Source organism: Hibiscus syriacus, unplaced genomic scaffold (assembly GCF_006381635.1).
Source record: "Hibiscus syriacus cultivar Baekdansim isolate YM2019G1 unplaced genomic scaffold, ASM638163v2 tig00110469_pilon, whole genome shotgun sequence".
Lineage (NCBI taxonomy): Eukaryota > Viridiplantae > Streptophyta > Magnoliopsida > Malvales > Malvaceae > Hibiscus > Hibiscus syriacus.
Window position 1 is genome coordinate 1,333,483 of NW_024062751.1, and position 16,319 is coordinate 1,349,801.

Below are 16,319 nucleotides of genomic sequence, written 5' to 3' on the forward strand. Positions count from 1 at the left end.
TCAACTGCTTTATCTAGATGTGACGTTTCATCACTCACTACCATGACATGGACCGGTGAAGTTGGTTGTGCTTTCGGTTTGGTTGAGTCAAGGTTAGTCGGGTTTGGTTCAGATGTTGCGTCATTCGGTTTAGCAGCTACGGACCTGGAATATTCATGTCATCGATGAAGCAAAAATTATCAGAAAGCATTCAATCCGCATTCCATGCTCAAAGATGTATGATATGCTAAGACTCTATGCTCTGAGGTTGCAAACAAAACCATACTAACGCAAGGCATTTACTCTTTCTTAACTAAATGATCTGAGCTGTTCATGAAGGGGGGAACAAATGCATGTATACTTGACTGTTTATAACAATGTTATTTGGACTCGGACAAGAATGTTGGGAACGTGTATTGGTAGAGGGTTTTCGAAGGGTCATATTTCTATATATTTATGTTCAAGTATAGTTTGAGCACAATTGTAAGACACAAATACTTAAAGAAAAATTGAAAATCTAAACAAGCTAGATTTCTAATGACTAATTTATATGGACAGTTTAAAGAAGATGTGAACATGATTACCCAAATTGCAAGCTCTCTTTTACAAGCAAGTTGAGTTTTTTATGGAAACCTCTATCATACAGGACTGGATTGTAGTCTCTTGGTTCCAGCTGCCACAGATTCATAAAGAAAGAAATTGGAGCAAAATGTGAATGTCAGTAATCAAACTATATTTTTCATCTTTTTGCTATTCTGACATGCATATTTGAGATCCAAATCAAAATCTAGTGGCATTGTCAATATGCTTACAGAATATTTTAGTAGTGTTTTACATATTTGGGGTACATGTCAGTGTATGTTCAATTTTTTAGAAGTGGGTTTTCATGTATTTGAAGTCTTTGTAAAGTCATATCCCCATGACCATGTCCAAATATACGTCGGACATGAAGCTTCAAAAAAATGAAAACCTACAACAATATAATTTTAACCCATTTAATTTAATTAATGTGGTCAGTTGATCTATGTACAACTGCTTCAAGCCCTTTGCAACCGATTATAAAATCCAATGCAAAATCCAGAGGATATACAGAATAGTTTTAAAAGGGCAATATACCGCTTAGGATAATAAACAGACGATAAAAGGACAAGAGTGAGCTTGAAAAACATGGCTTTGAACAAATGTGAAACTAAACAATAAAAGACCGGGAACAGAGCGAGAAACTTCAATATAATACTTTTTACCTTGGATAAGGAGGAGTGTATGGCAATCTCAATCTCCTTGGGCACTGAATAAGCAATAAATCGATTGACATCAGAAAAAGGCAACACTTCCTCTGATCCTGCAAGGCGCTGTAAGTTTTAAAACATTAAACAACATAGTTATCAGCTAAGCTTAACTCCATTAGCAAGAAAATTTCACCCTAAAGTAGCAATATTTTTGGGGGTGGGGGGAGAGATTAGGTGGATTACAACGAAGACACTTGACTATAAATATTATTTAGTAATGAACATGTAGGCCATCCTTTAACAATGAAAGTAGCTTAATGTTCACCCTGAGAAGCATTGGTCCATTATCTGAAGGTTGAAGAATATAATAGCAATGGAACGTCGCCTCCCTCATTGTTTCTAGATTGCAATATGAAGAGCATACCAAGCCTTGATCTAATGAATGTAGAGCACTGCAAAGCCCTTTGAAAACTGAAAATTTGTATTTGGATCAGGAAAACGAAATAATAAAATGATGTGAAAAGAAAGGAAGAACAGTTCACAGAAAATTTTCTCACAGTTGCATGTAACAAGAACTTCTAATGGTATTAAAACTCAAGATAAATTTGCAATTCTGGAATAGTCTGAAATCATACACAAACTAACTCACTAAACATTCACAATGCAGCATGATAGCAAACAAAAGGACTTGCACGCACATTGAGCATTCAATTCTAGCTGATCCATTTCATCTGAAGCAGCTTCTATCTCTGGAGAAGCCGATGGAGTTACAAAATAGGGATTCCCAAATATAACTCCTGTATGAAATACCAATAAAGGAGAATATGAACCAAGGCATCGTTTAAATAAAATACTAGCATTATTCCCTTTTTTCCCTAGCTCCTATATTTCAGGAAAATTGCATGGACGACAGCTTAAATTATTTAATAACCAAGAGTCCTTTCAAAAGATGCAAGAGACTGTGGAAAACCCACTAAGATGTCGAAAATGGAGCTTCATTCTTGAGATTTACCTTCACTTAGAGACCCTAAGTTGATTCTGTCTATTATATTGAAGTTGACAGGTGAAGAAGCCTGATGGAGTTTCAGAGAGGTCTGAAAAGAGGGCATATACAGGATTGTGTTTTCTCCTACCTTCAAAGAATTGTCAATCACCTCAAAAGTCCCAAGTTCATGGCCAGTGAATTGACATGAAGGCCTTTCAACCCTAGTTTTTCCTGCATTGTCCAATGGTGCACCATGGCACCTGCACGTCTGTAGGAAGTGGATCAAAGGATTGTTATTCTGCTTGCAAAAGGGTTGAATTAAGGTACATGCTGAGTACCTTACAAGGATTGAATCCATCAATTATTTGATTGACAGAAGTAGATAAATTGCAGGATATCTGCTTCAATGAACCTAGGTTACTATTAAAGATGAAATGAGCCTGCAATGGCTCTTCCATGTCGTCCCTTAGATCTTGTAGCCATCGTTTCACCAAGCTGAGAAATACTTTGGCCTCTGTCAAAGTTGGTAGAATACTAAAAAAAGTTTAGATATTTATACGATAATCTTGTGTTTCAGGTGTCTCAACCTACTAAACATAGCCAGAAATTGTTAACAATAGCACAAAATTTCTTTGAAATCACGGCTCAAGCACAAAATAGCTCAACAATAATGATAGTGCCTTAATTAGTTTTAGGGATTTTATTATTTCTCTGAGACCTGGACAATAATTTGAAATACGCATTTGCCTCTAACTCAAGCTTCTATTTCACCATAGCAAGTATAATACTGATTCGAGATAGAACTCCCAAAGCTGCTCATAAATGTTTAAAACGCCTTGAATTAAACCTGAATTTCTAAAAGACATGCAAGGGAAGACTGTAACCTGGAAGGCAGCATTGAAAGGAGCAGTTGTCAAGATCAGATATGCATGTGGAAAAGGTGTTGATATTTGCCCTTATATCACTAAGATGGTTTGATCTTTGCTCAAGGAAAATGAACTCGACAGAAACGCACTTATCTGCAGCGTCCTGCCCAGAAACAGAGGTTGAAAGTTATTTCTACAAAGCCGAAGGGATAAAAAAACACAGACTTTGTTAACGTATAGCTCACCGTAAGAGTTTCTTTCAAGGGACAGTCCATAGTTTCAGGTAAACATGAACTCAATACAATCACTTTTCGCACGATATCTCTCCCTCCCCAAGAATATAAAACTTGATCACTCAAGACACTTGCAAGTTTCACATCTGCTAAATATCATTGATTGAAAATGAACAAACAAATAATGTGAAACAGTAATTTCAATATATTGCTCACATAAAAGTGGAATTCATGCATTTCGAATCATATAATTTTATCATAATCTTGAAAATCGGCGTTTATATTTATACCAAAACCTAATTAAATTTTCATTTCTCTTCCAATATTTGAAGTAAGAGAGAGAGAGAGACCGTTGCAAGAGGTAGATCCAGACTCGTTGATCTCAGGGGAAAACGAATCGGTGGGTAAACTATTAACAGCATGGTGAAAATCACGAAGACTGAAGTCTCCTCTTGGACTATACGCCACCTTTAGCTGTTTTCAGTCCATCCGATTCTAAGTCAAAATTCAAAAATGCATTTCATTCCGTTGAAACCTCAGATCAAATCAAAGGAGTTACCTCATCGGAAGAAGAAACGCGGTTTTTGATGACGTAGCACAAACCAACTCGGTCTCTGAGAGAATCCGATTTACTCCTCCAACTTGACGAAATAGTGTAGAAATTAGCCATCTGTAACAGTGACTGAAAATCGCAACCAAATTTCTCAGTTGATGGATTCAATTTAAAGCAGATTTTGAAATTAAAGTTCTGCGATCGATTACCTGCTTTATGTCTCTTAGCAATGAAGGCGATAGGCTTCGTAGATCAACCAAGAAACAAACGAGAACCATTTTCTTTTTCCTGTTTCCGTCGGAGCTCAGGTTTTTGGCGCGGAATAGCTTGGTGATGAAATGTCGATTTGAAAAGTTCATTTATATAGAAGGATCAAATATTTCTATTTCTTGATAAAGAAAAAAAAAATTGTTTCGACGCTTTTATTTTAGGTTAAACTACATTCACGGTCATTTAATCATGGATAAGTATTAAACAGGTAATATTTTTTCTAAAACTTAGAAATAGGTCACACAATTAAAATATTATTACAAACAGATCACTCGATCGATGAATATTAAACGAAATAGTGATATGGACTGATATAATAACAGTGTTACTCTTTTAAATTTATACAGTTTATCAATTTGGACCTAATCTGAAATAATTTAATAAATTTAACTCTTCATATTTAAAATTATTTTAATTTTTTTTATAAATGTTGCACTTTCATATATCCAAAATAACAAAATTTGTACAAAACTTTAGCCTAAATAAACAATGCAAGCACTTTACACATTCAGTCCCCACTCCAATCTACCAGCCGCAATAAGCTGCAAACGCTTAACCCCTACGTATTGGCCACTTTTAAATGAACTATCTCCTTCAAGCAATTTACCAAGTGGTTAAATGAATCATTGTTGTTCCTAAAAGATATGAGTTCGACCACCAACAACTGACATACGATGATTAAACGTTCATTGTCAAAATAAATATGAAAGAAATAAGAGACTTACCTTGCGCATTAACACATGCCCAACTCAACTCCCTATTCCACTCCATGATCGGCCTAGAGAAATTATATGCCCTCAAGATCCACTCCCAAACTCGCTTCGAGTAACAACACTCAAATAAGAAATGGTCATGAGCCTCAAGCTCTCTCAAACACAATAAACAAGTGCCATCAATATTCCAACCAAAAGATATTAAACGACCCCCGTCGGAAGTCTATCTAAAGCCGTCATCCACCCGTTCCCAAGGAACTCTCGCCCCCTGCACAGCACAGGCAAGGCACACCAAATCCTGGCCAACGAAACAGCAGGATCAGTGAGCGTGCTCAAAATCTCGACAGCTTCCGGTCGCATGTTCAGAAGCTTCGCCCACACCCATCCACCACGAGAACATCTCGGAACCTGTTAAAAAGAACAACCCCGCAATAACAATTTAATAGTAGCTTGTTTCACTATTGAATAATACAATTATTCAACTACAATTTTAATTTGATGGGATCACTTAGTTTGATAATATCATAAAAAGACTAAATTGATTTTTTTTAAATATGAAGGGTTAAATTTATTGAATTGTTTCAAATTATTAAAAAAATGATAGAATATGTAAGTTTTAGAGACTAAAAACATTATTATACCATATTGTATTAGATGTATGTTTTAATTTTAAGGACTAAATGATTTGTTTGTAACAATATTTTAATTAAATGATTTGTTTGTAACTTTTAGGAAAAAGTACCAAACCAATAATTAAGTGACCTTGTATGTAGTTTACCCTTTATCTTATTGATTTCAATAATAAAATTCTCTTGTTTTTAAAATTTAGGTATCTTTATTTAATTAAATCTATATAATATAAATAATATATAAAAAGAAATATTTATAATTTCATTTATGAATATAGATTGTACATAAAAAGGAGAGGATTGAACCATAATGCACTTTTGTTTGGTATCTAAACTTAACTTGATAGTTTATTTTGACTTTTGCAGGTTAAAAATACATAATTTTTACATTAATATTTTATAGTAAAATTTAAATATTTTATTGTGAACATACTATTTCGTCCCATTCTCATATCACATATTTATAATATATATGTATATTTATGTTATTTAACGTGTATATATATATATATATATATATATTTTTATTACAATTGCAGGTCCATTACAAAGTATTCGGCTCGAACTTATTACAAAGCTATCAGCCCCACTGGAGCAGCAATATGTGACCCACTCTAGAGCGACCCGGACCCGCTAGACCCAGCTCCTACCCGCAGCACCTAGAGTTTTCGAACCCTAGGCATGTCTCACCCAGCGTCGCTCGTGCTCGGTTAACAAACCCGATCTTCACGCCGGCCGTTTTTCACCATCAACAACGTGAGTAAAAGGGATTCATCCACAACCAACAAACAAGTGTTAGAGTTCAAATAAAACTCTAAAAATTTGGGGTTAAGAATAGTATTTTTTAGACCATAAATATTGTAATCATCAACAAGTGTAACAACAATTCTCATACGAAATACAAAGCAAAAAATTACGAGCAATCTTAGAGCGAAACCGAAAAGCAAGGAACTTTCTTTGTAATTTTCGAAGAGGAAATAAACTAGAGGTAAAAGTTCATACCTTTTTTAATTTTCGGCTTGCATGTTTTGTTGTTGCTATTGTTTTTACAAAACCAAGTGCCGATGAACATGGGGAAGAAGTGGTTTTTTCGAAACCTTTGACTTCAGATTTACCTCTCGAGGCTTCTTTTTTAAGGAAACTATTTTGATTTTCGGAATGAACGTGAATGAGGCTTTCGAATGGTGGTGGAAAGTGGGGATTTTGTCGCTGGAGTGCGGCGGCCGGCGCCCGCCCACGATGGCCGACGCTGCAGAGTGCGGTCGGGTTCTGGGTTCTCGATGAACACCGGCCACCCAAGTTCTTCAAAGATGAAGAACATTTCAGAGGTTTTAAAACCTCTGGTTTTGATCCATTTTGGGTTAAGGGTAAAAATAAAATGTTGTTTATGAAAATGGAATTTATAGTAACCGTGGAACCGACCCACAACCCGACCCGGTCGCCTTTAGATCCGCGCGTTTTGAAGAAAGGGGGGCAATAGTGTTTTTGGTCTCTCTCTATTTTTAAAAATTCATTTTGACCCCAATCGAATTTGCATCCTAATTTATTTTATCCTCAATTTAGCCCCTTTATATTTAATTATTATTTATTTATTTATTTATATATATATTCCCTTGATTATTTATATTATTATATTTTTTCCTTACTTTCTTATATTCTTTAGTTGACATTTTTTTACATTTATATTTTCTTTTTATATTTTTATTAGTTTACAACGCATATATATATTACTCTTATTTATTTATTTATTTGTCTATTAATATTTTGATATATACATATATTTTTAATTTATTTATTTATTGTATATATTATTGTTTTGACTATTATTTTCTTTATTCTTTTTACTTATCTTTATTCTCCTTCTCTTTTGATTTTCCTTTTCTTTTTCTTTACCTTTATTTTTAGTTTTATTTATTCTTTTACTTTATTGATTTAACTTACTAGTTTATCTTTGTTTTCTTCCTTCTTTATTGTTTTTGTTTTTTATTTTCTTTATTTAATTTTCTTTATTTATTTCTTACCTTATCTGACATATTTCTTGACTTTCTTAAGGGTATACTTTTAAAACTATCATAGGTAAGTAGTTTGGATCGTTGTTTTACCTTTTAATTTAAACTTTTCATTTTATTAATTAAAGATAACTGTAAATTACGTAGTACCGAAAGGACAGTTCAATGGTGCTAACCCTTCCTTGATTGTAACCGACTCCTGAATCCGACACATCTTTGGTAAGGCGCAGATCAAGTAAGAAATAAGGTATCCGATCAACCAATTTGCTTTAAAATAAATAATCGTTGGCAACTCCAATCTATTTTATTCAAGTCGGAGCCCAATTTCGAGGCCAACTGAAATACGGTCGCGACATTTATGAACGAGTAGTTTGGACGAAATCGAATATGAAAATTCTTAGTATACCAAAAAAAGGGAATATGAAAATCCTTGGCTAAATTTCCACACATAGTGATTAAGCCTCTGAAGGGTAGTTATTCTGATAATATTTCAGGCGGTTAGTTAAGTGATTGATACCTAAGGATGGGCATGGTACCCGAACCCAACGGATTTCGATCTGACCCGATCGGATCGGATTTAAAAAAGTTTTGGGTTCGAGTCGGGTCAGGTCGGGTTTTTTTAATGTGGTGTTTGGGTCGGGGTCGGATTTAGGGTGAAAAATACCCGACCCGACCCGACCTGTAAAAATATATAATTTTACCTTATATATTTAGGAATAATTACAATAATACCCCTCTATATATTATTTATTTTCAATTAAGTCACTGTTTTTATTGAATAAAAATATTTTTTTATTATTTCGGGTCGGGTCGAGTTGATTTTTTAAGTTATTTATCGGGACAAATTCGGGTTGGGTGAAAACTTGTTTTTGGTCTGGTCGGGTCTCGGGTGGAGGACTCCTTGTTATCAGATTGGGTCAGGTGAACCAAAAACCCAACCCGACCTATGCCATTATTTAAGAGGGAAAATGTCATTATTTAACAAAATAGTACAATCAAGATTTAGAGACACTAATTATGACTAAATACAAGAGAAAAGACCTTTCTTCTGCAAACTGAAACATCAGTGCACTCAAATAATTAACACTTTGTTTTACAATCAAAGGTTGCATTTTGCACTCATGAAGTATAAGAAATACCATGTATTTTTAAAACACAATGTTTTTTTTACTGGATATGAATTCTTGAAAAGTTGGCCATACTTGTTGCCCGAACAGAGATCAATCTTCATCTGATCCTATCTAATATTTCTTTGTTGGTCTCAAAGATGGCGCCACTAATGCTCACCACGCCAGGGTTCTGGCTGCTCATCACTGAGAATGCAATGGCCGGCTCATAACCGGCATTCAAGCAAAAATGGAGCATTCCCTTGGGAAACAAGAATACATCTCCTTCTTTGATAAACGACTGGAAGAGAGTGTTGTTGGTGTCGATGAAGCCGGCGAGAACGACACCTTTGCGGAGAAAGAACAACTCGGTGGCTCTGGGGTGAGAATGAGGCATCACCACACCATCGAGATCGAGGTCGGTTCGAGCAATCGATAGGCCTAGTGTGTTCAGGCCTGGGAAATCTGAGGCAGTGACAATATTCACATAGGAACGAAGAAAGTTGTCCGTATCCCCAGCTTCTTTCAGACTTGATGCCTTGAAATCCGAAGCAATGATGCTTGAAGGCTTCTTGCAAGGGAAACCGTTGATGAACACGGCTTCTTTCGCCGTTGTATCGGTCGGACAAGCGTCCCAGACATTATCGTTATCCGCCAGGCAAATGCTGATGGAAGTGATGCAGCAGAAGACGATGAACAAAACAAGAGCTGAATTCATTCTTGGTTCTTTTCTTATTAAACTATGGATGTCAGCTTGTTATATTGCAGTGTTTATATATGTAACATTTAGAGGTTGCAAGAACTGGAAGTTATTCATTTAACCTTGGAGTTCACTACTGGGTTTCATATGGATTCCATTGCTTTAAAGAAAAGATTATGTATGCTTCTTTTGCTGATAATTCCCTTCAATCTTTCATGAAAGCAACAGCGAATTCTATCATGGACCCGGTATTTTCAACTTGTCTAAACATGATTCCAGTGTTAATTGACTCTGCAACTTTTCCTTGCTATAACAGGAAAGGCAAGTGAATCTACAGTTAGGCTTAGGGTTCTTGCAGAAGCAATATGGCATGAGTCAAAATATAATTTGTCGCACCGGTAATGGAGCAATTTAAATCAGGTGTGCAGTTAGTTTCTACATAGGCCATATCTATACACTTATGGTTTTACTTTAGTCTCAGTGTCCTTAACTTTAAGCTAAACCTTAGAGCTTACTCTTCCATGTCAGTTATTCCCTCTGTTTTTCACAGTGTTTTTAATCATAGTGACTTTGGGTCCACGCTGCTAGGGTTTAAGCCATTGAAGTCAAACGTTGCCCCAATAAAATGGAAGCTAATTCTAAAACCATCCTCACCTATCACTCATCATTTTTGTTTAGGTATGATCAACTATTTATAAAATCGCTTTTAATTTTTTTTAATTCGATCGTTTTCTTTTTTTAATATGTTTAAATTTATTGAAGGTAATCAACAATCAATTGAACTAATGATATAATACACTAAAATCCTTTAAAAAGGTCACTATTTGAATCCTGACAAATGTAAATGAAATAAGCTAAACAGGAAAGGTCATCTCCATAGAGCCTCTGCGATATTTAATTTAGATTAATTATTAATAAACTGGTAGGTGGGTGGTCATGGGCTTTATGCATTTCCACTACTATTAACCCCCATTGAACGACAAATCTTCTCATAACCGATCGAACATTATCGTCTGTAAAACTCTGGACTTCCTTCCTCCCTGGCTTCCAGAATCCTGATTCCTCGCCCTCGTATAGCTGCAATCCGGCTATCCGAAAACCGAGGGACACAGTGGTGGTTCTTCCATCCTTGTCAAAACACTTTTTGATGTATTCATCGGATGCCTCGGGGTACCATGTTCTGGAACCAATCTTAACATCCATGATAGACGGATTAACACGACCCGAGACTATATCTTGTAAGACAAGGTGGAGGCACAAGCCATATCCATTTGATGCCACCAAAAGTTGACTCCCATAGAAAACAGGAAAAAAATTACGGATGCCATCCGGAACAACGTTTCATAGAACGCCAGCTCCTTTGAGCTAGGGGTGTAAACGAACCGAGTTCAGCTCAAGTATTGCTGAGCTCAGCTCGACTCGAAAACTCTGAAATGAAGCTTGACTCGACTCGAAAAGTCTCGAGCTTAAAAATTTCAAGCTCGACTCGAACTTGAAATCTTAAACTGAAGCTGTTGAGCAGCTCGAAATGAAAAAAAAAATCTTAAACTTAACTCGAATGCATCCTTAAACTCGAATTCGAATTCGAACTTGACCCTTAAATGCATGAAAACCTTATTGTATTTTTTAAATTAATACATAAATATTAATATTATTAATAATTTATTTTATAAAAAAAATAAAATCTTAATATATTATATTTTCGAGTTGCTCACGAGCTTCTCGAGTCGAGTATCAAGTAGCTCGTTTCGGCTCGTTAAGAACTCGAGTCGAGTCCATTCGATCCGAATATTTATCGAGTCTTGACCATGTTGATCTCGAGTAGTTCGCTATCTCTTCTCATTTACAATCCTACTTGGAGCCACGTAGGCCTGTAGAAACGTCCCGATTCATCGACAAGAGGGCCGAGTTTTCCATCGTGGCTAGGTGGCCTGCAACCTGGTGCTTTGGGGCCTTAAGCATGCTGTAGAAACTAGAATGTGCAATAGACCTGAGAACATGGATGAATCTTCATCATTCAGTCAGTATTCCCTTTGTTACATCAATAAATTAAAAAGGACTATCAGAATATCAGAGCATTTGATTCCTAAGCAATTAAGGACCTATCACCCAAAGCCACTTCAAGGATAGAACTTTTGAAACCAAATCGTTTGAAGTTCACCACTTGGTTATTCATGTACAAAGTCTTGAACTTTTAAACCACAAATAAGAAACATAAAAAAAACCCTTTATTTACACGTTATACGAACATTCTTCAGCTACAATTATACCCAAAAAAATACATAAAAATATCAAATTAAGTACCAACACACCAGCGTTGTTCTTAAGCGTGGTGCTTCTTTTACAATGCATTAACTAGAGGTTACCTGGAAAGTTAAAAGAGCTTCATTTGACCAAAAATGTGTTCTACTAGAGTTTACCTGGAAATTTACTGAAGAAGTTCAGTGAAAAAAGCTTTATAGGAAATGAAGGGCTTTCTGGGGCAAATCCATTGTTGGCTTGCTCCATTTTTTTTTGTGATAGTAGTATGATTAAAGGAAAAACATTCAAAAGTTCGAGTTACATCACATGTTCTTAACGTACAACCCTCATTTTAAATTGATTCCTAAACTTTTAAATGTTTTTATTTCATTCCTAAACTATGATTTTTGTTTTAACTTTGTCCTCAAAATTTTGAACATTTCAATTTCATCCCTAACCTATGACCTTCATTCTAAATTAGTCCCTAAACTTTTTGAACAAATCAATTTTATCCCAATCTATACATATATACTAATTATATCTCTTGTTAATAAAATCGTTAGACCAAGTTATGTTATTATACGTTTGAAAAAAATGAAAATTAGCATAAATTATGGTTGGAACTAATTACATATTTGGATGAATTTGAAGTTAAAATTGAAATATTAAAAATTTGGGGATGTAGAAAGAGGGTCATAGTTTAGGGATGGAATTAGAATGTTCAAAAGTTTAAGGACTAAATTAGAATGAGAGTCATAATTTAGGGATGAAATTGAAATATTAAGAAGTTTAAGGAACAATTTAAAATGAGGGTTATAGTTTGAAGACATATGATGCAATTAACTCTAAAAGTTATAAAATGATCTCTGACTATAGTGTACTATTTTTTTGAGTCCCTTAATTATTAAAAGTTTTCATTAAAAAATTGACAGTTGTCTTAGCTAAATGTTAACATGTCGACTATGATATAATAAAATTGTATTCCCATAATTATTTAAGTGATATTTGAATCTCTATTTACATTATTTCATCAAGTCAGTGCTTAAAAGCAATGATAATGCCAGCAGACATCATTTATTTTGTAATTTTTTATTGTTGGGTGACTCATCAAAAGAACACCCTATATTATTTATTTTGGTTATTTCTAACATATGTTACAGAATCATCGTTTTCTTTTTATTTATCTATATATTTATTAAAGATTTTGTTTTGGATGTCAAAATGTGTGGCCATGTTGGCTTTGGCTGGTGTTTCAGTTTGGGTGATTTTAGTTAATAAATATTTAGATAAATTATGCATTTAGTATCTAAACTATCAGTTTTGATTTGTTTTAGTATATAAACTTTCAATTTTTTAAAATTATACCTAATGTTTACTTTTTGTTTCATTTTAGTACCCGTTAAAAATGTAACATTAATTTTTGAAAAAAATTAAAAATTTAGGTATTAAAACGGATCAAAATTGATAGTTTAAATATTAAATGCATTAAGTTTTTAACAACTGATACTAAAATAAAATAAAAACTAAATGTGAGATATGATTTTAAAAAAAATAAAGATTTAGATACTAAAACTAGATTAAAATTAATAATTTAAGTATTAAATGCATAATTTACCTTAAATATTTTTATACCCCATCCCAATTTGAATAATCTAACCTAATTCAAAACATAAACTTAGTACAAAAGTACAAACCTAAAAATTTATTTATCAACCTAATCCAATGTAAACCAGTATTTTTACACAAAAATCACCCAAATAATCAATAATTACCTGTCATATAATTTTTCTTCAAATATTACCAATCTAACACCCATTATGACAGACTGGTGATAAAGCTCATTTCAAGATACGCGTCTTGCAGACGTGGACGGAAGGCGCAAATCATGAAGCACGTCTTCCTGGGGTTCTGTCTGAGCTGACACCACGGTGGAAAAGCGCGGATTATAATCCACGCCTTTGTGGCGTTTTCTGACAAGTCAAGAAGGCACAGATCATGAGCATTCGATTATTCCCCCCAATTATTGACATTTCTATTATTATCGCAGCTGCTTTAAATCCCGAATGAGTCATCCCCTTCCCTATAAATATCTCCCGAATCCAAATATCAAACCACACCAAAATTACATTCACATTCTTCTTTCTATAAATTTCTTCTAATAAGTAGATTTTATTACAGTTTTTAAAAGGTAAAATTATTTTTATTATATTTTATTTATTTCATATTTAATTTGTTCGACCAAATTTTATTGTACTAATTATTTTTTATTACTATTTTCTATTATAAAAAGGAAGGCGGTATTATATCTCAATATATTTTGTCGATAAGGTAATAATATTAAATTGGGTTATTAAATTATTGTGAATATTTTTTTTATTTTTTTAGTATTAATTAGTTTATATTTTAATTTGTATACTATTTATTTAATTAGGAGAATGATTGTATATTAGAAACAATTATTCATTTTGCAGATATAAGACTTTCAATCTTTCAAACTCTTAAAATGAGGCGTATTTCAGCTATTGTTTATTATGATGGAGAAATTCGGGAAGATGAAACTGGTGTTATCTTCGCATCAAGTTATTTTGTCACCTTATCCTTCAAGAGAAATACCACTCTTGACGAGCTGATCAATTTCAAAGAAGGTTCATGTTGGAAGTACTAGAAGATTGTCCTCACTTTGGTATAGATTTCTAACTGCACTATTTTCGTTAACTTATACAACGCTCGAACTCTCCAACGATGACGATGTTGCTATGATGGTTGATGCTCAGAATCAAAATTCAGACGCTGTTACACAAATTTATGCCATATTTGTTTAAGTGTATGCGGTTCGTGGTATGTCATTATACTCCCACTATGGGATGGCTCAACAAGTTGATCAAGTTGACAAATCAACTCAAGTAATGTGTAATGATTTTAACTCGTTAATGGGAATCCATATTCTGGTGACATCCCATCAAGTTCAAGGGAAAGACATTTATCTGTCAATTTCTTTAACCTTAATATGAAGATTCCCTCGACACATCAATCTGATCAGTACCCATTTGACATGATACCTTCAAGTTCCATGGGAGGCATTCAACTGTGAGCTGCTTCGACCTCAATATGGATATGCCTATGACACAACACTCAGTTCAAAACTTGTATGACACGATGCCTTCAATTTCAAGGGGAAGACATTCAACTACGAACTTGTTCAACCTAAATATTGGCATCACAGAGGAACCCTCATCTCCACTAGAAGAACCTTTTCGTGAGCCAGGTTCGGATGGTGTTGAGACTGGACTATTTGTTCAGTTAGAATCATCGCAGTTTAACATGGAGTCCGATGATGATGATGTAGATGAAGTTCCCACGATGATGATTTAAGCATCAACAAGTAATGGGCTACTAAACTAAAAATTAAATAAAAACATTACAAACTAAATAGTAAAAACAATTAAAACAATTAAATAGAAACATTGAATAAAAATGTTACAATTCAAACAATTAAATAAAAACAACATTAAGAAACAAAATAAATAAAAAGTCCATAATTCAATACATTTGTTGATAAACAAAGAAAATTAGGTAAAAACATTACAAACTAAACAAGTCTATCGATGTTTGCGTCTTGAATGTGTTCCACAGGGCGATAATTTATCTATTTCGATGAGGGTTTCTTCGTATAACTTGTTATTCCTCCTCACTCTCATAATCATCAGCAGCAGTAGTAGCTACATTTTGTTGATGAGGGACAAATAACGATGTAGCACCTCCATAGAATAAGGACCCTGGACCTGTATGACTAATCATCCCACTGCTCATAGAAAACTACGAAAACGTTGACATCGATAACTACGATCCATACTGAGCTGGAGGTGTCTGTGTCTGTGATGAATCACCACCCGCCAAATAAGTAGTATATGAAGCTCACGCTGGATCTATAAGCATGTCACTATAATATCCGCTAGGAGGTGTCATAAAATCCTGCAATGGTGGCATCTGAACCGACTGCGGTGGCATCTGAAATGACTGTGGTGCCATCTGAAATGGTTGTTGTGCCATCTGAAACGAATGCGGTGCCATATGAAATGGCTACGAGGCCATCATAACTGGTGGTATACACATGTATAGTGGCAGGCTAGAAATGTAAATCGGTGTAGACGGTGGCTGATGTGATGGTTTCAGCGTTGCATTTGAGGACGAGGTTCAAGCGTCTGCTCTCCATCTAAGAGTTGAGGGACGATGATACTGTGACGGTGGATGCTTTTCTCGACGTCGATGAGTGGTTTCACATCGTGCTTTCTCAGAAAGTATGTATGTCTTCCCATTCGTCTTGAACCACTCATAATAATCACCCGTAACCGAATAATGATACACATAAATCGGATCCCTAGGGGGAATGTGTCCACGTCAATCCTCCTAGATCATTATCCACTTGATATACTTCAACAGCCAATTGATATCCGTTTTGCCCCCCATCTATCGATGTTATGCATATTGTCGAGATTCTTAGGTGCTACAGGAATATGTTGTACGGAACCAAATTGGCGGAGCATACGATCAATAGGATGCCACTCGATAATAACATAACATATCAGAGGAACTGTAACACCCCAACCCGTACCCGACCCGAGTACAAGTCCGAGGTGTCACATTGACTTTTCAAACTTTGACTCTTTTGAAAAACAGAGAAATTTAAAACTTTGTTTAAAGCAAAATACGTTAATTTAAATAAAAATGACCACAAAATACAAACTCCATCAGAGTACTCGTAATTAACGACTTATTACATGCCAACACTCTATACACACCAAAATA

The 16,319-nt window shown here is 34.7% G+C and overlaps 2 protein-coding genes and 1 pseudogene across 2 annotated transcripts; all 3 read right to left on the minus strand.

Moving 5' to 3' along the window:
- Positions 1-456: 456 nt before the first annotated feature.
- LOC120127586 lies at positions 457-4,123 on the minus strand. The gene is made up of 11 exons (XM_039145442.1): positions 4,055-4,123; positions 3,852-3,974; positions 3,643-3,766; positions 3,305-3,438; positions 3,078-3,222; positions 2,532-2,707; positions 2,221-2,461; positions 1,907-2,005; positions 1,534-1,679; positions 1,224-1,331; positions 457-652 (listed from the first exon to the last, which is right to left on the minus strand). Exons 1-11 carry the CDS (start codon positions 4,121-4,123, stop codon positions 560-562), a joined length of 1,458 nt encoding a protein of 485 aa, XP_039001373.1. The 3' UTR covers positions 457-559.
- Positions 4,124-8,488: 4,365 nt separating this feature from the next.
- Positions 8,489-9,306, minus strand: LOC120127572 (germin-like protein subfamily 3 member 4). Its single transcript, XM_039145434.1, has one exon. It carries the CDS (start codon positions 9,288-9,290, stop codon positions 8,694-8,696), a length of 597 nt encoding a protein of 198 aa, XP_039001365.1. The 5' UTR covers positions 9,291-9,306; the 3' UTR covers positions 8,489-8,693.
- Positions 9,307-10,092: 786 nt separating this feature from the next.
- LOC120127549 lies at positions 10,093-11,414 on the minus strand (annotated as a pseudogene).
- Positions 11,415-16,319: the final 4,905 nt, after the last annotated feature.